Here is a 23288-nt window from a genome sequence, read left to right on the forward strand (position 1 = left end):
AGAACCTCGTAGACCGAAACAGAAATGGAAAAATTCCTCCATAAACAGTGTGGTAGTTGTTCCAGGATAGCAATTTAACTGCAAAATTACAAAGGTACTTGGCAACAATCTTACAACAAAACCAGTATACAACAAATTGAGTCAAATCCTCCGTTTGAAAGAGACCCGTTGCAGACAAGTTGCTCTGACTGGTGCAGACTGACTGATTGCAACATGCATTTATAAATGTGACAGCAGTCATTTGCAAACTTTTGCCAAACTGTCTGAGAACCTGGCTGGCTGCAGTGCACCTTGCAAACAAAAGTGGTTCCCAGTGATTGCGGGTGTTGCATTCCAATCAAGAGACTCAAACAGGAACCACCGATTTTTCCTGGTCACAAGGAGGCTGACATTCAATTCTTACTCCATCACTGAGCTGCAACAGATCCCAAAAAAACCACCTCTCTGGTAATACCAAATAGTACCTTTATGTTGGTGAATTGCACTGAATTGAAAGACGCAACACAAATATTCAAGCTTTGCCATATTTATCAAAGAGCAGTCATCAAAAATAAGACATTCTACGTACATTCATCAGAAAATAGCCTATGTGTCAGATGTTGATTACGATGAATTTAATCAAACCTATTAACATGTCCCAAATCAAGTTTTACATAAGCAAACCGTTGTGCAAGTTTGTTTTGTGTTTTAGACAATATACAACACCCCCATAACATTTTACAGTCCAAACGTGCTAACAGTGCTGTCTTTCACAGAATATCTCTTAAATCAAGTTTAATTTAAGACTAGGGCATAGGCAGTATGATTAGATGACCAAATGCATTCAAGAGACACTTAAAAATTCAGAATCAACATAACTGTTTATTATTTATTTATTAACTTTATTTGGAACATAGCAAAAAAACCAAAAGACTATATACAAATTTAGCAGTAGAAATGTATCTCCACTGGGTTGGTTGCTTTTCTTCTTAAATAGAAAAAACAGCAGGCCTTGAACTTTTAAAAGTAAAACAACAACAAATTTTAAAAGAATGTAAATAAAACCTCTTTAAATCAGAGGCAAGTTCGTTTCAGTCTCTGGTTGTATTAATGGGAGCCTTTAAAAATCCACAATGATTGCTTTCCCTTGAGTCATTCTGCGTGGAGAGAATCAGGCCGAGGGCTGCAGCAGAACATCTAGCACAAAATGGCCACAGACGTAAAAGCGAATGAAATCAAGTTAAAGAAGTACATGTAAACTCCAAAAATATAGTCTCTCACACGCTGCTAACCACCAGCGTGCCTTGTCCCAAAAATAGATTTTTCTGCCTGCATTGCTTTTTTGATTTCCTCCCAACAGGGAAGTCAATCTTGAATCTGCAGCGCTGTGAGGCTTTTGAGGAAATGCGACCGTCTCGAGTTCGGGCATACATTTTCATTTGACAGCTCACAGCTGAGGTGGTTGAAATGTCCATGCGGCCGTCTGAGGTTCACTGGTTAAAAACCGCCGCGAACCTTCCTACAGTTTCTTCCTCCGCGTGACAGGTTTTGTAAAAACTGTGTCCAAGACACGTTTACGTCGAAGGTTCCTGCTGGTGGTCGGTTCCTCTCCCTCTTTAACCCTCCTCGGTGCTCGTGGCATCGAATCGACTGGACTGGGCAGAGGCGAGATCAGTTCGACTTCTGCAAAGGGAAGCGGCGTTGCGACAGCTTTGGATCTGGGGGGATGGAAATTTCAGTTAAAATAAAACCTGCCAATGTGATGTATAATCCGTATTAATGCCAAGACTCAGATTACCGAAAAGCACCACTGAAAGACACAGGAAATCATTCCTGCCTGTGGCCATCTCCCTGTGCAACTCATCCACTTAACACACTGTTTACTGCAACAGCTACACCCTTCTTGCACATGTTCTTTGTTCAGCTACTTATTAATATGTGACTATATATATATATATATATATATATATGCCTGTATATACTGTGCTATTCTTAGTTAGTGTATTGTCTGTCTTTGTTAATGTTTGTTTATAATGGAGCGCTGTAACAAAAAATAATTTCCCCTAGGGATCAATAAAGTATTCTGATTCTGATATAGATGTTAAATAAACAAAATAGAAAAATACACAGATACAACCGACATACGCATGAATATAAATTAAATAATTTATAATAATAAATTTTCCTTCTTGGTGACCTGTGTATGCAAGTATTTTTACTTGTTTTGCTAACTCGGTCATTAACACCACCACAGTACAGACCTGTAACAGGAAACCTCAGCCTCTATTTACTATTTATGAACATTACTTTATATATATATATGCGGCATTTCCTGCACCTATCTAGATCTATCTCTCTATATCTGTAGCCATCACTCTATATCTATATATCTCTCTGTCTCTATCTATGACAGATATCTAGATATATCCATCTATAGTTTACTTTCATTTTATGACGCTGTATTTTTGCCCGTGTTTCGGTGTAGGATGTAGTTTCTTACTTGGCAGTTCGCTTGTTTGTTTTGCTGCTTTTAGTAGCGCCTGCGTCTTTCTCGACTTCTACATTATGTTCTGAAGACATTTCATCCTGGAAAAAAAGAGAAAAATGGCATCTTCAAAAGAGCTTTCATTTAATTCATCAGTACTTCTGTTACAACCCTTAGTTATCTAGCTTCTGTAGAGCAGTGGTTTAAACTCTTGTGTGTGCTGCATCCAACATCCTGGTTCAAAGGCTCATAACTGATAGAATAACTATGACGGGGGAGATATATAAAAACAAAATAAACAAATGCAAAGAGAAAAAAAAAAAAAAAAAAAGAGATTCGTTATCTTTAGGATAGAAAAAGAAATCAAGTGTGAACAAAGTTGAAGTTCCTACCTGCACTTTGACTCTGCTGCGAGTGACGGGCGCCTCACGTTGTTCAGAGGAATCTGCTCTTCGGGCTGACACAGACACAACAAAGGGTTACAACCATTTACAGCAAAATAAATAAATATGAAGAAACTGATACCCGGCTCACCTCTTGTTCGTCTTCGCGAGGGGGAATAGATGAATGAATTCTCGCCTGGACTGGATTCATCATCCTCAGGTTGTGGGACCAGCCAGTCTTTCCCCGGGGAGTGAACCTGCTCCACTGATGACTTTTTACTCCTCTTGCTTGTTCTCAGCGCCTTCTTAACCATGGTATCATCTGTTTAAGAGGTTACACTTTTAGATCAACACATTTTGAATTCTACATGCACATCATACAAGTTAAACCAGCATACAGTAGAATAAATTCAGTCTCTTTGTAATCTTCACTAATTTGAACTCATTGGTACATACAGCTTCACACCGACTGCTCTTTTCTTCTCCCACACAGCCATATTTTAAGTTAAATTCATACCTTCCTGCTTCTCTTCCTCATCTTTAAGTCTCTTGATAAGGGCATCAGCAACAGGAGTCTTAGAGTCCACCTCCAATGGTGAGTCCAAAAGGGGAAGATCTTCCTCTGGGTGGTCCCAAAGTTTGCTTCTAGTGGGGTGACGGGAGTTGGTTCGACTCGCACTTCTGGGCGGTTCGGGCTCGTGTAAATCTCCTGTCTCTGTTGCGTTTTCAGAAGTCGTCTCTCCTTGTGTCTTTTCTGGACTCTTAGAAAGCGACACAGGAACCAGTTTCACCTGGAAATGTTAAATGTAAAAAATGAACGATGGATGGATTGGGAATGCAACATGTAATATGAAAAAAATATATATATAAAAAGGCATGCATGATAACTAGAGGTGAAAATCAAAAATGAAAATAAAAGCATTTCATGAAATATGCTTCAAATATTAAGATCATACTTGAGCAGCCTATCTGCAAACATAATCTGTGCAGTTTTGTAGTCCTGGTGTTAAATAAATATAATCTACAAGGTTCAGCATATCAGTTTTACAGATTATAGATAGCTTTCTGAATTCTTACCTGTGGATATACAGTTAGGCTAATCTGGCTTGAGTGTCGAGTTGTCCGGCCAGGGCTAGGAAGCTGCTCTTCTTTGTCTTCTACTTTCTCCAGCACAGTGGACAAAGTCTCTGATGCTTCCGTCTTTGTCCTTCTGGAGCTCCGTCTTACAGGAGAGGCAAACACCTCATCCTGTTCGTGTTCTTCTTTCACGATCTCAAGCGGCGTCGCCACCACTTCAGTGCTACTCGTAATCCTTCGGCTGGACCTCCTCGGAGTCTTTACCTGAGATGCTGCGTGTTTGGATGGGGTTGGAATCTTTGAGCTTGTTCGTCGACTTGGTTTTATTACGTTAACTTCCTCCTCGTGTTTGACTTCATCATCTGTGGCTGTAGACACCTCGCTGCCACTTTGAGTCCTTTGACTGGTCCTTGTTGCAGCCACCCTCTGCGAACGTCTGGATGGAGACGATGCCTTGGAGGTTGACGCAACTGAAGTATTGTTATCCATGACCTCAACCTCTTCGTCCTCTTCTTTTGGAAGCTCTGGCTGTGTTTTGCGGGTACTTCTTCGAGGTGTGCTGGCTGGGACTTTGGTTTCTTTAGCCTGTTTACCTTTCCTAGGTGTACGACTCGGTGACGTAGGGACCAGAGCGCTTGTTTTTGTGTCCTCCATTTCCCTGTCGTCCTCTGGCTCATTTGCTTCCTCTGACAGAGGAGAGATAAAAGTTACCATCCTCCCCCTCGTCATCCTCCGTGTTGGAGTGGAAGGAGTCTTCTTCCTCTGAGAGGTAGTAGGCTCTTGTACAGGCTCTTCATCCAGCTCACTGTTTAAGCTCAAAGCCTGCTTTACAGGTTTCTCTTCAACACTTTCATCTGTTCTCGTGCTTCCCTCACCTATCTGCTGCGTTTCCTTCTCCGTTTTAATTTCTTCATCTTTTTCCTCATCTGCCTCCATTGATGATTTGCGGTCCTGCAGCTCCTCTTCTTCCGTGATAGGCTTCGTTTCTGCACTAGGGCCATTCTCCTCAGGCTCTTCCCGCTCCTCAGCAGGATGGTGTTTGTCCTTTGCTTCCACTGCTACATCAGCAGCTTCTACCTGTGCCAGAGATTCCACGGCTGCAAGACATTCTTCCAATGTAACTGGGACAGAGACTGAAACAGCAGCAGACTCATGGTCTTCAGTCAACATTACCAACTCTGCAGCCTTCTGCTTTTTAGCATCATCTGACTCTTGGTTTGCTTCAGTAGATTCAGTTTCAAAGTCAGCTTGGAGTTGAACAATTTCTGTGCCATCTATATAGTTCCCATCAACCGTTTCAATCTCTTCTCGTGAGGCTTCTTCACACTGGGTGGTATCCTGGTCCTCTGTGCTCAAAAGAATAACCTCAGGTTTGGCCAGAATTTCATTAGCATCCATAACCTGATACTGAATCGAAGGGTCACACGATTGCAAATTATTCTCCATAGGTAGTATGCCTATCCCTTTATCTCCATCCTCATCCACATCCAACATCAAGGAGAAACTGCCGTGACTTTCATCTGCCACAACAGTTGGACGAAGCTCAGGAAGATCCATCTGAGCTTCATCAACCAGGCCGTGCTGTCCCTCCACGAGCTCCACGGGTACCAAAAGGGTGGTAGAAGGTTTGAGCTCCATGTATGACGATCCTTGCTCTACTGCTTCATCTGGATCCATCATTCCATCATCTGCCCCAAGTCTCACCATAACCACTTCACCCTCTATGTCCTCATCTACCATCTATAAATAAGCAAACACAGAAAGTGAGTTTTCATGAAAGATTTTAAGTACAAAATTAAAAAACAAACAAGACGTATTCAAACATTTTGTTCTGTCTGACGAAAATGAAAAAAATCCTCAAATGAAAAAGTCGCAAATGTGTCTAAATATTTACACATGACTACATTTTTTAAAATAATCAAATGAATTTCCACTTGCTCAGATTGTATACCATCTACTACTCGACACACAAAACCCTTCAGGCCTATATTTGTTACCTTCATCTCTGCACCTGGGGTGATCAGAGACAACACAGCAGCCTCCTGCTCCGCTTGTGTTTGCAAGAAGTGTGTGTGGCTCTGCTGTACAAAGGATGGACTGGGTTGGAGGGATGGCAGCTTCTCAGTACCCGGGACCTCCTCAATGATCTCCACCTCACTACCAGAATCTTCTTCTTCCTCTTCCTCCTCCTCATCTTCTTGGTCTGACACTTCCTCCTCATCTTCATCCTCCTCGTCTTCAGACCCAGAGCTAGAAAGGTCTTCGCTGTCGTTGACGCTCACAACAGCTATGAGATATTAAACAGAAGCAGAGAAGAAATTTGTAAAACAGCACTGTAATATTAATAGCACCACTGTTGATGTGAAATGCGTGTACAGTTTTCCTCACAGTGGGAATCGGTGCCAGTTGGCTCTGAGGAGGTTACAGAAGCAGCAGACTTTTGGGTGGTAAACATCGGGGGAGCTTCAGCATCGGCCTGCGTCTCCTCTTCATCTTTACCTAAAGGCTCACTGAGAGAGAGTGAGAACAACAGCCATTTTTAACTTCTTGAAAACAACAAGACAGAGTTACATAACATCCCACTGTGAAACAAACTCATGCTAGCAGTACACCGACTGGTAAACAGATTGTGATCATTCTTGTTCCTTTAGAACAGTCAAGATTTAATTCTCAAAACCTGGATAAACTACAGCTTTGGTCCTGGCACCAAAACAACAATTCAGTACTTAAGCAAATGAAACAAGTTATGTTCCTAAAAACATTTCCTTCTCCTCTGGTAAAAAACACAGAACTGAATGTTTGAACCAACAACTAAAAATCTAGTATGATCGGTTTTACAGTTAATCTTTATTGTATCGTATCCTTATGGGTTATGTACGGAGGTGTATAAGGGCCACATCAAGAAAAAAAAATATATCATTGATCATTTTGAGAATAAAGCTGAAATGTGCAAACTGCCACGTTTTCTACATCCTCTACAAAATTGTTTGTTTAGAGCATTTAGTGAAACAAACTGATCAGCCGTCTTGTGATGCAACATACATCCTCTTTATTGCACGAGGGTGTAACCGTCGCTAACCTCACAACTGTCCATTACCAACCCACTCTTGCAAGTTTGTGTTTTTCCGACTGCACCATCTTTTCAGCGTCCTTATACTGATCACTAGTGGTGCAACGGATCACGGTTGATCCGTAATCCGAACCGATCCCACTCCACGGTTTGGGACGCAAGTGATCCGAAGATTCAAAAAAAAAGAAGAAGAAAAAAAAAAAAAAAGTATGTGTATGGTGCGCGTGGTCAGACTGTCAAGCGATAGTTATGGCCAGCGCTAGCGGTCCAAGTGGAGGAGCAGAGGAGTTTGCGGCACTTAAGCAGCCCTTTGCTGCCCACTCCGACCGGGCTAAAGCTATTACAAAAGCTACTGGGGTGTTTAGCTGCAGACGGGAGGCCTGTATTCCCTTGTGCAAAACAAGGGGTTTAAACTATGATGAACGTGCTTGAGCCACGCTATGATATCCCGTTGCGCGTCCACTTCAGTGACAAGATCGTACCCAGGCATGTATGAGCAGGAAAAGTTTAAAGTTATGGCTGAACTGTCCCAGGCATCTTCTGTTGCCCAACTACAAATGGGTGGACCTCCAGGTCAACGGAAAGCCACGTGACCGTGACCGCTCATTATATCACAGCGGAGTGGTAGATACAAAGCCCTGCCCTATACTGCACCTTAATTTGTTTTTATATAATTCTGTGGAATGAGTCTTGAGTTGAATGTTTTAATAGGCAAAAAAATACTTAAATAAATTAATAAGTAAATGTTAAAATTTTGTCTTTTTTTTCTTTTTTTGCTGATCCGATCCGTGACTTAAAACCGTGATCCGATCCGAACCGTGAGATTTTTGACCCGTTGCGCCACTACTGATCACCCTGCTGTGTTAATGTGCTAAAAGAGACATCATTTCCTTCCTTGTCACTAAAACCGATTCTGAAGTACGATTTCACTAACTCAGAGCCTATAGCAATTTTAATTCTCAGAATTTTGACTTTATTCTCAACATGATCAATAATATTTCTTTTCTTAATGTGACCCTAAATACTCCTTTGTAGCTTTGAGTAAAAACGACTCTCTTGTGTCTCTTGTTTTTGATGTTTACCTGTTGAAGGAAGGCTGGTTCTGTGATGTATTGTGGATTGCTGAGCGGGTGAGTGGAGGAGACAGATCGCTACCAAACAGATGCCTCTGAACAAACTCTGTCAGATCTGATGGAAGGAAAAACAGCAACTTTATTAAACTTTAAAGAAACAACACAAAAAGACAGCAATCACCATCATTACCATGTAGTTGCCCAAGAAAAAAATCATTATTCAATATAATAAAAATCTGGAATCTGAAGTAATTTTAATTTGAAAACATTTGGTTGAAACCAACAGATAAAAGTAATTAGTATGTCTTCAACAATTTTTAGAAGACTTTCTTCACACCTTTTACCACCTCGAGTATCGCGAATCCTTACAGTCTAATCTAATGTGGTAAAATCGTTTAACTTTATCAGTTACAATATAGATTAATAAGTTGAAATGTGGACCTGTTGATTGTTCCAGATCTGCCTCTTCACTTGTCGTTTCAGTTACTCCAGGAGGTTCAGCATGCTCGCTGAACTCTGTGCTCTCTGATTGGACATCCCGGCCCTCGTCTCTAACTGGGAGATCTTGAGATTCAGTGTCAGTGCTAGAGTCTGCGCTGTCAGTTCCCTGGTCACGATCTAGTAGAATACATGTTTTGTCAAGCAATGTTTGAGGGAAGTATTGCCAAACGTATTTTCAAAATCATGATTTTGGATTTCGGTGCAGTGCAACCTGCTCCAAAAATCAGTTCTGAAAAAACAAACTATAAAAACAAATAAGAATAAATTACCTTGAAGATGAATAGATGTCTCGTTTTGGTCAACAATGGCAGCATCTTGTTTGGTGCTTGACTCAACGTCCAGATCATCTTCTTTATTAGACTGAATTTCTTCCTCAGTTTTAGCCTCCTGGTCAAGATCAACTTCCATCACATCCTCTGGTGTATTTTCTTCCCTTACGTCATCTTCTTCCTTTTCTGAATCCTCTGACATCAGAGGAAGGGTTTGCTCAGTTGCTGGTGAGGCCATTACCTCGGCTGTTGCCGCGGGTTCTTTTTCAGCCAAGAATTTAACATTCACCGTCACTACATCATCATCGTCTTTCTCTGTACTGACATGTCCATCCTTTTCCTCGTTGTTTATTGAAAGAGGAGCATCAAAATACTCTAGAGTGGTGTCTGTTGACCGAACAGATGTTGTGCTGGTGTCAAGGTTAAAACTAAGATGTGTTTGTGTTGCATCCGATTGTTTTTGTTCTGCAGCGCCTTCAAGGGCGGAGGATAACTCGCTCTCGGAGCATTTCAGCTGTGGAGAGGAAATTCCACCTTCTGGAGGAAAGAACTTTACATGTGGTTGTTCCCCTTCCTCATCTCCATCTTCTTCCTCTTCAGCAGGCTGTAATGACCAGGTCTTACGTGTGGCCTTGGACAGTGCCGAGCTTCTGGTCAGCCGACTAATCTCACTGTCTGCTGCCATCTACAGAAAAAACAGAGATGATTGGAAGACACAGTTTATTTATTAGACCATCATAATCCACAATTATTATTTTTTTTCTTGTTTAAGATAATTAAAAAAAAAAAAAAAAAGGAGCCAGGTGGTTCCCCTATTAACATGCTCAGCTAAAATTAGCTGCAACCTCACAAATGGAAAAAAAGAGGTTCTGTGTGTTCCACGTGTGCCTTTTTTTTCTTACCCCATTAGTCCATCGGATGCCCTTCTCAACTTCAGGGGATTCTGACTCTTCAATAAAGGTGATACGGTTCTCTTTGCTGCGGATAGGAGGTGTAATGGAGCGACCTGGTGAAGCAGAAGGCGTGGCAACGGGTGTGGGCCTCAGGCTGCTGCGCAGGATGGACTGGGGAGTGAAGGCTGAGAAGACTGGGCCAGAAGCAGCCAAGGCCCGGGCCCGCTGACGAGGAAAACACATGAAAAGTGTGAGTAACAAAATACTAAAGGTACTCCACAGTATTATCATAAACTATTAAATATCACAAAAAGCATAGAAAATATGAATACTGTAATCCTGGACTACATAACAACAAGCAATTCTAAATTCATCTACTGACCTTGACAACCTGAGGTGTTTGCAGCAAACAGAGTTCAGGTGCTTTGCTAACACTCTTGGGTGAAACCCAGGCACTGGGAGGTCTGGGAGGGCTGAGAAGAGGCCGAGGTGTTTGACAGGAAGGATGAACCACCAAATCGATCAGCCTGGGAGGAGGAACACAAACATGAATTTAGGATACTGTCTTACCAAAATTTAACATTGAGTACAATAACCAGATATTTTAATATTTATACAACATATTTTAGTATTAACATCTTTATAAAATAAGAAATGAAAAAATAAATTAGAAAGTCAACTTTGTGCCAGATGGACAAACACGTCAAGTTAATATCAACGTTTCCCCCTCATGATCGGTAAAATCTGTAGTATACGATTCAGTTTCACTGATGTACCTTGACTTTCGTTTGGAGGTCATGGTGATTGGAGTTCCAAGGAATGGTTCAGGAAGGCCAATGGAGGATGGCTTAGGGCTAGAGCTAGGAACCTCAGCTGCCCTGGGGCTGGAAAAAATGACCAGGCAACAATTTGCAATAAGCAAATTAAATAAATCAAAATGCAAAAAATTTAAAAAAAAAAAAGTTAATTTCAAGATGCAATTTTGGTATTTTATATTGACCTGTTAGCAGGAGAGCACTGTGGTGTAGCTCCTTTGCCTAACCACACTTCTTCAATCTTGCTCAGGACATTGTTGATAAAACCAGCTCTGGACATTACCTTCTCTTTAGCAGTGTGTTTGGTGATGGTTGACAGTGGCTGTGGCCGGGACACTGGGACAGAGAAAGAAAAAACATTGTGCATTTGCTGAATAAGCCTCTTCGGGATTATTATGATACTCTGTAAATGCTTCAACACACTCCTGTGAAAACAGGTTTCCAATGAGGTGAACTGCTACAAACATGAAGCGTCTCATTACCTTCTCTGTGGATGGTGTTGGGATGTTGGTAGGGCTTAGCTCTCTCCATTGCCAGTTTCCTCTGAACTCTCGGCAAAACTTTGCCATACAGATCCAGGATGGTGTTCCTGGTGTTGGATCGTTCTTTAAGCTTTGGGTCTCGTTCGTTCTATGATTAAAAAACAAAAGCACAAACAAGAGAACATGGTTAGAAAAAGCTTATTTCTATATAAATCTAATAGTCACAGAATTTCTACCATTTCCGTTTTATTAGCTTCTATATGTCAAACATACCACTAAGTTCATTCTCAGGGTGTGGTTGAGCTGCAGAGCAGGGATGTAGTTTGCTTGCTGAAGGTAGTGAACCATCAGTAGTTCTCTGTTCTGGAGACCACCTGTCCCCTGGAGAAACTTCTCCAAACATTCCTAAAACACAAACCAATAACCAGGGATTTAAGCAATAATTTTATAATACAAAGGTGAAACAATTACAATGTAATTAAAAATAAATAAATAAGAAAACAAATCAGAAATCTCACAACCAACTTTTTATCAGTGCTTTCACCATCTCTCTACCTGTTCATTGAGGCCCAGGGGCAGCTTGAGCAGCTCCTTGATGAGGCCCAACTCCTGGCAGCTTTCATACAGGAAACCGAGCAGCTCAGTCATGTTGAGGCGATTAGAGTGCTGCCGGAGGAGGTACCATGCTTCTATGAGACACCTGGCGGGCAAACAGATTGGTTAATGAAGATCAAGCAGCTGCTGTATACTTGTAAAGAGATTAAATGAATTAATAAATACTTTAATGCATTAAACGTACCTGTTGTGCAACAGCACAGACAGGCAAAGCTTGGCCTGTGAAGTGTTGGAAACCGCAGGTTTTGTGACATGGAAGTATCGTAGAGCCACTGACTGTTGGCCCTGGCACATCAGCGCTTGCAGAACGCGCTCATGCTGCCACTCAAAGTGAAACTGAGAAGCGGCTGGGTGCAAAAGAAGCTCAAACGAACTCTGATGAGGAAAAAAACGAAGGAATTAACATTACACTTACTGAAGGATAAACATAAAAAAAACCTGTCACATCATGAGGTCTGATTATACATGCACATGTCTCTGAGTTAGCAAAGGCCTTTTCACATAGGACGCAGCACGCAAACCCATTCTTTTCTATTGCTTACGATGCATAATAATGGTTTCCAATCAATGCTTTTACCTGATGGTCATGATGGTCCAGGAGCCATAGGCCTTGTACTAGTTTAATGAGTCCAATAGGGATAGCAAAAGCTGTGGGGAAAGACTCCACTGATGCGCCGTCCTTATTGGGGAAGGAGTACATGACATCTAACAAGAGGTAAATCACCTGGAACAACAGGTCAAGGCTCATACAAGCAAAAGGAATCAAGTTAAAATCTCACTATAATGATCACAGCGTGTGTCCGTTCCCCCAATTTCTAGATGTGCTGATGAAATATACCATATAAACTACCTGGGATAGCAGGATTATCAACGTCAATATAGCCACTGGGAACTATTTTTATAAATCGCTCAAATCCTTAGAAAGGATATATATTATTTGGAATAAAATTAAAATCAAAATTAACTGCAACATTAGGTCTATGTTATGTGTATGTTGTTGTTTGTAAATACATTTTTAGTACATTGGCACTTTAGGGTCACTGGAATGTATTGTCTAACTGTAAATAAGTGTTTAAACAGCAGCATAACAGTGCTTATAATTCATTACTTTGTCATATCCTCCTGAGACCCGACCAATTCATTATGTCGTCTGCAGTGGACAACAAAAATTAAACTGAAAGATACTTTTTTTCCCTTCAGTTCTCAGGAGGATATACAATGAATGTGTAGCATACAAAGCATAAGAATAAAGATATGAAAATATGAACAGCGTTTTCACCATCTCACTCTATAAAGTGAAAATGTTTGAATACATGAGTGAAATAAACAAATGATGATAGCCTGTTTTGCTAGTTCAAATTAGTGCTTAAGATGGTCATCTGTGTTAATATTTACTGAAGTTGACTGAAGTTAATGGACTAAAAATAATCACTAACAATCTAACAGTTGTGTATATATAGTGTTAAAATGCATACATGCTGAAGATATATGATTCTGTAAACAGACAGTATGAGTTGAAGGATACAATCGCATGTTTTGCAGCCTCATCAATGTTGTCCAGCAGATATATGTCAAGCAAGGCCTGCAAATCACACAATTGAGAATCTTAAAAATTATACAAGCATATTAAATAATAAGTATTGTTTGTTTAAAAATAAAATGAATAAAGTAAAATATAGATTTAAATTCTTACATGCAGCGTAGGTGGCGGGTATTGCCCCGTTCCACCTTCATCCCTTTTCCACAGGTTCGTCAAACGTTCGCCACACTGGCCAACTAAACCGTCGATCATCAGGCAGTCTGCGCACCACTTGCCCCTGAGAAAACAACAGGTGGTCAGCATAATCAAAGGAAAACAGGAGACAACTCGTAAACCTGGAACGGGCACATCTCATAGATGTTTGCGTTTGTTATAAAGGAGGCCTAGATTTTAATGCATGTACACCCAAACTCCTTTTGTTACTCACTTGGCCAGCCTGGTCAGCTCCTCCCTGCGTATGGTGTAATAGTTGCTGATGACCGAGTGAGTATAGAAAGGCCTGGAAATCTGAAGAGCATCGTCATCTAGTAAAGTAAGGAGAAACATTTTTTAAATAAATACAGCAATAATTTTCTAGTCGTTGCAAATAATTTGAAAATAAAGTTCAAATAAACAAACTAATGAAGACATGTGGACTAGTTACTCCAAGAACCTAGTCCTCCTTGTTTGCTTAAATAACCAGGGGTTAGTTATAACGGACATGTTTCTTTGCAGAAATAAACAAAACCAGTTGTTTTTTAAGTGCTCTCACATTTATTATATTCACTTATTTAGTGACACGTTGTTAATTGGTCTTAAATGTGTTTCTCTTGAAAAATATATGCTTTTCCATTTTTTCATAGGGGTTTCATTTGATACATTTTCAGATTACGTATGACAGCATCACTTTACCTGAACCCTCAGGGAGCAAGCCAGTACGACAGAACCAAAGGACCACCTGAGCATACTTGGAGATGAGACTGGACACCATATTCTTGTTCATTAAACCCACCAGACCTGAAACAAGAACATAAATGAATGTTAGTGACAAAGGAGCTCACGATCCATGACAAATCATAGTTTATTACAAAGTGTAAAGTATGAAAAGAAAGTGTTGTATATGTTGTTGTCGTCACTGTTTGGCTCTATTTCACAATCTAATGAAAATCAAAATCCCATCCATCCATTCTCTTCCTTGGATCACAAATGCAGGTCACATTCGGGACAAAATAATCTCCCTACACCAAAACCACAACTGTGTGTCAAAAGGCTTTGTTAAATCAATAAAAAGAACCGCAGGCATTTTTTCGCAGTCCATTAAATAAGGTTGTTGACCACACTACGGCAGCAGTTATTCTACTTTTAGTTATTCTACTCTAGATATGGACCTGTAGTCATGGACAAAGTCAAAGATTCACTAAAATCTGATCAACACTCCAGGAGGAGTAGCAATTCTTGTGGCTGGATGGAGACTTTTAAGGTACAGTGCTCATTGGACCTTCGGCCAGAAGAGCTAACCAATCAAAATACACAAATGGCTAAACTTCATAAAAGCTTTCTAAACAAAACTAATCAAAGGATATCGCATTACAACTTAAAAGTACCAATAAGTACCAATATGTGTTGACATGTCAGTTAAAGCAGTTTCAACAACACGACAGCAAAATATAAAAGTTGTACATGCAACTGTGTGGACAGGGCACCTTTTTGTGTGAGCTCCTGAGCTTCACTGAGCAGACAGTGGAAAATGGCACTGAGGTTACTCAGCAGTCTTTGAGTGTGCTGCAGCAGCTGCATGGTCTGAGGGTCTGTGAAGTTAGATGAGCTGTCAAACAGCGGTGAACCTGCAGAGGATCACATAAATGGATCTATTAAAAATACATTTGCAAACACAAGCACGGGAATGTAAATAAATAAATAAATATTCATTCACAAATAATGTAAAATTCTGACAAGGAATAGAGCAAACATGTACCGGTATCTAATGAAAGGTGCTGCACAGATGGGTTATGCAAACATATGAATTCAAATCTATTCAAATGTATTAAAGGGAATGGAGAAGATTTATACACATGTAGTTTTAGTTTATCACTAGTACACATTGAAGGTTGAGAAACTTTTGAAATGTAGTTAAACATCCGGTTTGTAAAAGTAACTTTCTAATTTAATAGAACGTGTTTAAAAAACAAAAACAAACAACAACAACAAAAAACAAAACAAAAAACAAACAAAAAAACAACAACAACAACAACAACAAAAAAAAAAAACCATACAGATGCCATCCAGTTCCTCCTTGGTCTGAACTACTTTGTTCCAGGCCCAATCCAGGATGTAGCGCAGATTCAATGCAGAGCCTGGTTGTTCTGTTGAAGGAGAAGAGAATTTGGAGGCGTTAACATCAATATAGGTGGTTACAATTTGTACAGAGAAGAGTTTAGCACAGATTTAATAGAACATACAAGTATGCAACAGGTAAATGTATCTTTGTGAATAACTATCATGTATGCCGTGAAACTGGGTGACATGAGCAGTTTAAATAAATCTTATTTTTAGTTGTACCTTCTGCAGTCCACTGCTTAATGCAACCAGTTATCAGTCCCAAGGAACTAGTCTCCACCGCTGTAGACAAGATGGCATCAAGCTGCTCTTCCTGAAGAACAAAGATGAGAATACAAATGAATTAAAAAAAAAAATGAATATTTCACTTGTAAATTTTTAAGAAAATCTTTTTTCAAATAATCTATACAAAAAGAGGAAGTAAAAAAGTGGGGTCCATATGACGCTCACAAGTCTGCATGTACCTGAGACAGGCTGGATGGCTGGGTGTCAGCCAGACGGGATGAAAGTAGACCGGACATAAGGCAGTGAGAGTAGCTAGTGGAGATGATGTCACTGGAACAAGGAGCAGCTTTCTTCAAAAAACCCAGGGTCTGGTTTTAATGACAAAAATGAAATGATTGTGGGTTTAAAATAAGTTTAACTTCAATGTATGCCTATATATTTAAGAGAGAGAGAAAGAAAACAAACAACACCAACAAAAAACAAAACAAAAACAATGATGAGGTGAACAACAAGAAACTTGCCTCTTTCTGATACCCAGAGCATGTTAAGTGCACAATTCCACAGTTGAGCAAACAAGTAGCATCTGAAATGGAAGAAAGGAAGAAGAGAGAGGGAGAAAAGCAAACCAAACTCATTTGTCATATTATAATTCAAAAAGAAGCATTTTAGAGGCTAATACAAGCTTACATTTTTGCATGTTTCCAAGCCAAGGCTGTGGTGCATGTGTTGTATTAAACCTACCAAAGTTATAAGTGGTGGGGTTAAAGTACTGTTCTGGTGGAGGGCAAGTGAAGGGAAGGCCCCTGCTCAGGCTGCGCTCATGTACCACCACATCTAGGAAGACATGTGGAGATACCATCTGCACCACTGGATCCAGAGACCAAGCAGCAAGGTATGGACACATCTGCAGAGACTCTCCCGTTCTGCCATAAAACAACGAGTACAAAAATGCATTACATTAATATACTAAACTAAAACATGCATAAAATAAAAAACTAAAACACAACAACAAATGTTTTGAAATCACTTTCCATTGTACCTTAAAGAGTCTGGCATTTGTGCGTGGTACCAGCGGTTGATGTCAAAAACCCCGATGTAGGTAGACAGACTTCCTTGGCCGTAGGCCTTGACTTGCCAGGTAAAGATGGACACACTGGTGTCTGGAGATGCAACTGGAAAGGGGAAAGAACAGAGGATAGATGAAAAGTGTGGTGTGAAGTGATTGAAGAAAGTAATAAAGACGATAAAGTTTAGATACGCTGTGTAAAGAAGGGTTCAGTGCTTTTAAATACCTTCATTCATGCTGTCATCCCTGTCAGGATGAGGTCTGAATTTCTCAATAGTCTGGCAACTCAGGAGGCGGGTGTTTGTGGCCTGTGCCCGGAGAGGGAAAGCCGTGCCACTTAAATCCTGACTGTAACGTTCCTCACAATACTCGAGACCCTGTGTGAGTGTAAGATAAAAAAATGTTTTAAAAAAGGATGTAACAGTTATTAATAGTTAGTATGAGGAATACACTGTGCATTTGCTGGGATCTGCCCAGTATAGGATTCACTATTTGAAATCAATATACATTTATTTCTTATATGCAATACAGACCTCATAGAGGATCTTTCCAGAAGTTAAACACTTTCTTTCACTGAAGGCCAACTGAAGCAAGCGCAGGGTGACCACGTCTCCCTCACTGTGTGGGAGTAAAAGGATGCAGAGGAAAATAAGAACTTGAAATAAACACAAACAAACGAACGCACACACACAGTCTGGCTGGAAGCAGTTCTTAAAAATACTTGTTTGTAAACTAAACCAGAGTTAAAGGCAAAACTTACAGATCCTGCGAAGACTGGATCGCCCAGAGGTAGCAGCAGTTCCTGGGGTCGTTCTCTGGCTCCTGGAAAGTGAAGGCATATACAGGCACCCTGCCACCCTCTAACTGTGAGTGGTATCTGCAATAAACAATGGAAGAAAGGCAAATATATATATATATATATGCTAAACATGCTATTCTTACTGTTTTGACTCTAGTGGGAACTACAATTTGCAAAATAAACATCTTTTACACAAAGTCTACGGATAGAAGTCGGAAGAAATACTAGCACTCACTCTTTCTTTAAAGTCTTCATGTTCCACAGCTGTAAGTATCCATCTGAAAATCCTACTGCCAGGTGGTTGGTCCTAGAGATGTACTGCAGAGCTGTGGCTCCAACTCCACTGGGTCCATTCAGCTGGAGACAAAGATGTCTGCCCTCTCTTGTGCTGACTTCTCTTAGCTTGGGGATTTCTGCAGGAGATTTAGTCACTACCTGCAGGTCTGCAAACAGAATAAATATAAAGGGAGAGATTCTTTAAGAAAAAAAAAGGACAATCTTTAGTTACCAGAATATGTTTGCATACAATGAAAAGGTGAAATGGGAACAGAAAGTACAGACATCCACAAAAGTATGAAAGCATAGTACACATCACTTCCTCATTGAAACTTCTCACCTGAAGCATCAAGTTCACTCTGGTTGCAGGAAAGATCATCGAGACAGAGGTCCACAAGGAGTACGTGACCGAGATCCGTTACTACGGCCGCAATTCCAAAGAACCAGCGCAAACCCTGGTGAAGGTGTTGTGTTGACGTGCTTGCTCCGCCATAATTCACTAATGGCTCAATAGCTGTGATCTAGATGCAAGAGCGTTTTAGAAAAGAAAAACAGAAAATGTTCACGTTAACTAAAGTTCTAGAAACTTGAGTCTAAATGTTAAAATAGTAAAAACTATGGTCAACCCACTCTGCCTGGTATGACAACAGCCTTCACCACTCTTGACAGTCCCAAGTCATAAAGACACAGCACGCTGCCTTCTGTTTCCTCCAAGCCAACCAGCAAACCAGACCTGTTAAAATTAACCAGCAGAGGACTTAACATTTGCACTGTCATTATTTTTATTATGTATGCACTTCATAGTGAACTTTCACTGATTACATCCACATCCAAATGAGCCAAATAAATCATGAAATAAAGCCCGAACCGTTTCAGCCAGCTGAAGTCTCTGGCGGCAAGGACATTGGGTGGGTGCTCCCCTCCGCCACTGAAGCAGTATGCAGACAGCCGTTCTCCTGTCACTGCATGGACAACCTCCAAATGGGGTCCACAGGCCAGCCAGGCCAACCCGCTGCGACCTACATACACAGACAAGGACAGAAAAGTTAAAAGCTGCAGGTCATTGTGCAGTTTAAGCTGAAAGCTAGCCTCGTGATGATAAAGCAGGAAATTACTACAAAAAAAAATAAACATTTTTAAAAAGGCTTTTGGTATGTTTGATTTTGAGGTGATTTTCTTCCTCCCTTTTAATTACCCAATGTTGCAACATCAGCAACTTATTTACACGGTAAAAGAATTATGTGAAGCAAAATAATTAACAAAAAAAAAAAATACTAAAAACAACAGAAGAAATGAAAACCTACGTGTGTGTATGAATGGATTTTTATATTTAAGAAACAATCAGCTTTAACATCTGGATTGCTGTCTGCCTTTATTTTATGGTGTTGCAAGTTCTTGAAATTCTTATTGTCCTGCAAAGTGAAAGTTTGGTTCATGGATGGAAGCCTGGAAAGATGAGTTACCATTTGCGCTTCCATTCATAACTTATCTGCTCTTTTATTTGTTTGAAAGAACATGCTGAAATTCTTTTCAAACCAAAAGTCCATCCAATAGTAAAGTCTGTCAAAGTCAAAGGTCAGACAATATACACCACATGTCCTAAACATGCAGATTAAGCAGTGACTTGGACAAAAAGAAAAAAAAATGTTTTTCTTGATGTCAGACTGTCATAAACCAAGTAGCTCATCAGATTTATTTTCATGTATTATTTAGTGATTCTTTTCCCACCGGGTGATATAGTTTCAATAGTTCATTATATAACATGTTTTCATATGACGATGATGGTATTGTATTTCATATCCTTTATTTGCTATTACAAATAAGAGAGAAGAAAAAAAAGGCTGTTAAATGCTTAAAATAATAATGAAATATTCTTACCAACGGTAAACCTCCCATGAAGAACAGAATCTAGCGTAATCTCATCTTCCCCCAGAGCGTCTACAGTCACTCCTGAGAAAGGCAGCAAGCTGCTGGTGACTTGTGCAGTCAGGTCATGCATTGTTCACTGCATAAAAATAAAAAGGAAATAAATAAATGTTAAAAAGATTATTTTATTTACATTTCACCCAATCTTTTGGCCAAATATGATAAAACTATTATTAGATTTTTTGGGGGGGCAGCTTACAAAAAGGGCAGAGCCAAAAGGAAAATTATAAAACCAATTTTGTTAATTTGGGTTGAATTTACACAAAAAAGACAGACATTTTATTTATCAAAGGGGTCAGAAATAAAATGCACATATTTATGTCAAATAAGGAAACAAACTCAGGCTTGATTTGTATGTATTCATCTCCCACAGGCAATGCATTCTGAGCCAGTAAAAACCCTGTCAATAGTCAAAAACATCTATTTCCCTCCTTCCATATTACCCTAGCCAAGCTATTCGCTCATTAAGTAAACACAAATTAAAAGTCCTCCTGAACCCTTACTAATCCCTAAAACCACTTTGGGGTTTATGTGCTTGACCAGGTTTCTACACAAAAGAGGTCTTTCTTTCAAAACACTGCCTGCGCCCCCCCAGTTGTCAGGAAATATGCTGTCAGCAAACTTTTGGACAGCTGGGGCTGAGAATGGGCTTGCTTTCCAATCCACAACGCGTGGCATACAGCTGCACATCTGTTAGCACAGTCTTCTCACAGTGAGATGAGAAGTAAAGCGCTATTACAATAATAGAGTAGCCAACCTGCTCAAGTGGCCTTTTTCCCCGTTCATAATAACTGACACTACCAAAACATGTAAATTCACAGGTCTACATCAACAGCACTGTAAACTAGAGATTTCAAGGTCATTTTATTTTGTGGTTCACAAGCTGTATACTCCAATTTCCCCTACATAGGGCAGACCACTCCTAAAACTTTACTCGTGTAAGATTTTTTTAATGTTTATTTCATGTTATTACCATGACTAACACAAGTACGCTCATGTTTATGCCGTCGACTGGCCCCGTCATTGCACTAGTGCTCCACTAAGATAGCATTATCTGCGTTACTCTGGTGTGTATACAGTGCTGACAAAAATTCGTCTGTTACGTTTAGTTTGCACAATAGTACCCAATACCGCCCCCTGTGGCCACATAAGGAAACACGTTGGATTCAAGTGAACTCCCGCGCAACAAGCCTGTAGTCCAGCAGCCACATGCCAGGGCATGAGTTTGAACACACAGATATAACATTTACAAAATAATAAATATATATTCTCTGTCGGAGGCAAATGTTTTTAGAACAACAAAACACTATTGAAAAGCACGTATGGGTTCAACAAACAAACATATAGCGATCACGTGTGTCAACATTTGTCAAGTCTGTGTGACACCTATATGCATTTCTAACATTTTCAACTTTCTACAAGACAGAACATGTACATATAGCGATGATGAAAAATGTGAGACAACATAAAAACATTATATAGCTCCACAAACCACAGTAACCGGCTCATGTTGTCTGGCTCGTTAGCGTCTACATGGTATCAAAACATTTGTTTACATTGCTAAGTAACGCACAATGGTGATAAAATCAAAAAGATAAATGAAACAATGCAAGTGTTATCTAGTGCTGGACAATAAGTAGTAGCCTTGATACACTTGCATTAGCAGGTTACCGAGTTAGCTTGCAAGGTTATGCAGGATTACAGTTTATTCAATTTCACCCTTAAAGTTAAGAAAGCTAACTCTAAGGTTAGCCATCTGCATAACTAACTATTTGGAAGTTGTTGCCATTTCATGTAGACTATCAGGTTTGTGCTACAACAAGTCAACTACAGCGGTGACTGAAGCTAAAACCATCACGTTTTAACCACTAGTCGAAGGTAAAGTAAGGGTGGCTAGCTAAACTAGCCCGAGGTACAGCAATACTTTCGCTAACGCAGCTAACTTTGTGCTAGCAGTGTGCGTCTAACTTGCGGTATGTTTGTTTTTTCCACCCCAGCTAATAACTATAACTGGCATTTATCATTGTTGACATCTTAGTAAAAACACAGCTCTGTCAGCGACGAGTCTTGTTTTACTTCAATCTGAGTATATAGGTGGACTGATGTCCTTTTGGTGGTTTAGCTTCAGTTAAAACGTAACGCCAGACAGCGCAGTTAGCTTGTAGCTTCTGGCAGCACCGCAGCAGAGTTAGTTTCTATTTAACACAAGTGACGCCCGCATTGTGAATCTGTGTGGGGATTTACTCGGCATAAACTCATTTAGTGAGCCGAGCTGGCCCGATTACATCTTTCCAAGCTGACCTGGAAAACGTGAGGCAATGTGCCGCTAGCTTTTGCTACCAACGTTTACACTACCTGTGCGAGAATGTTGATGGCTATATCAAAGCCACAATTGGTTCGTTTTCCTTTATAATTATCTCGATTCCTTTCTTCCTCTGTCATAATCCGTTGCTTTTTAAAGTACCTCTCCTACCGATAGCCCTCTAGGAGATTCACCTGACAAACAAGCACGAAAGGATCCTCTGACTTCAGGCTCCAACAACGCAGAGCGCCATTTCCACAGTCGAAAAGTGCTCTGACGCATTTCTTCCTCGCTGTGGTTCCGACAGAATAGACACACATCGAGGACGCACTGCTGCCCCCCTCAGTCTGGGCATTGCTTCTGTTTGAACAATAGAAACTAAAACCGGAAAGATCATGACTTTGCAATATCAAACTTCTTCTTTTTATTTTTTTAGCTGCTGCCTTCAGGGTCAACACACGGATCATCTGCCGTGTGGTGAAAATGCTCCGATGCGGGGCAGAAAGGCAAAGCAAAAGCTCCATAATAACAGTTAAGCTCCAAGGAAAGGTAGTGAAGATACATGATTTTGCTGGCATCAAGTCAGGGTGGAGTGGGTGGAGACGAGTGTCAGTTGTGCCTCTGACAGGGACACATACTTCGTTACTGTACATAGGTAGACTATTCGGGTATCTGTACTTTACTTGAGTATTTTTGTCCTGACACATTTTTACTTTTACTCCCTACATTTTAAAGCAATTATCTGCGCTTTCTACTCCTTACATTTTCAAAACAGGCTGTTACTTTTAGTTTCACAGATTTGCGGGAAGTCATTGACGTCACTGCGAGCATTCAAATATCAAACTGATTTGAGCCTAAACTGTAACACATGAAAGCAGCCAGTCCTGTTCGTGTATTATTCACCAGATAAAAAGAGATGAACGAGGCAAAGTGGTCCGGTGTCTTAATTTATCGATATTTAATGACTGCATGTACCAATAAGTAGCTGTTGCGGCCCTTCGGCATCTAGGAGCAAGGGGCATAAAGGGAGTAATATTTTTAAGTGTCACTTAATTTCAAATGCAAAGTTTCTATCAGCTCAACATCAGCAAACACACAAACTGTATGTACTGTACTGTTTATTATTGCTGGTGTGACGAAGTCTGTTGGCATTTTGGCCTTTTATTGAGACGTGTCCATAGAGCAACTGTCAATTA

At 40.3% G+C, this 23288-nt stretch overlaps 1 protein-coding gene across 3 annotated transcripts; it reads right to left on the reverse strand.

Moving 5' to 3' along the window:
• Positions 1-510: 510 nt before the first annotated feature.
• On the reverse strand, positions 511-22411 carry ahctf1 (AT hook containing transcription factor 1). 3 transcript variants are annotated; one of them, XM_040011782.1, is made up of 40 exons: positions 22287-22411; positions 19743-19869; positions 18733-18883; positions 18495-18597; positions 18205-18385; positions 17824-18031; positions 17550-17666; positions 17323-17407; positions 17016-17166; positions 16763-16895; positions 16465-16646; positions 16245-16306; positions 15963-16091; positions 15721-15811; positions 15435-15524; positions 14865-15005; positions 14074-14178; positions 13610-13706; positions 13336-13459; positions 13168-13224; positions 12220-12366; positions 11827-12017; positions 11583-11727; positions 11301-11432; positions 11028-11175; positions 10731-10881; positions 10507-10614; positions 10113-10257; positions 9740-9955; positions 8838-9522; positions 8509-8685; positions 8077-8182; positions 6313-6434; positions 5922-6211; positions 3925-5664; positions 3365-3638; positions 2999-3169; positions 2857-2921; positions 2480-2565; positions 511-1697 (listed from the first exon to the last, which is right to left on the reverse strand). In XM_040011782.1, exons 2-40 carry the CDS (start codon positions 19861-19863, stop codon positions 1499-1501), a joined length of 7626 nt encoding a protein of 2541 aa, XP_039867716.1. In that variant the 5' UTR covers positions 19864-19869; positions 22287-22411; the 3' UTR covers positions 511-1498. The 3 variants fall into 3 exon arrangements, with proteins under 3 accessions (XP_039867716.1, XP_039867717.1, XP_039867715.1); XM_040011783.1 differs by having other exon boundaries at positions 22255-22381; XM_040011781.1 differs by having other exon boundaries at positions 22146-22381.
• Between the last annotated feature and the right edge of the window lie 877 nt (positions 22412-23288).

The sequence above is a fragment of the Simochromis diagramma genome, unplaced genomic scaffold (assembly GCF_900408965.1).
Source record: "Simochromis diagramma unplaced genomic scaffold, fSimDia1.1 OVJJ01000603.1, whole genome shotgun sequence".
NCBI lineage: Eukaryota > Metazoa > Chordata > Actinopteri > Cichliformes > Cichlidae > Simochromis > Simochromis diagramma.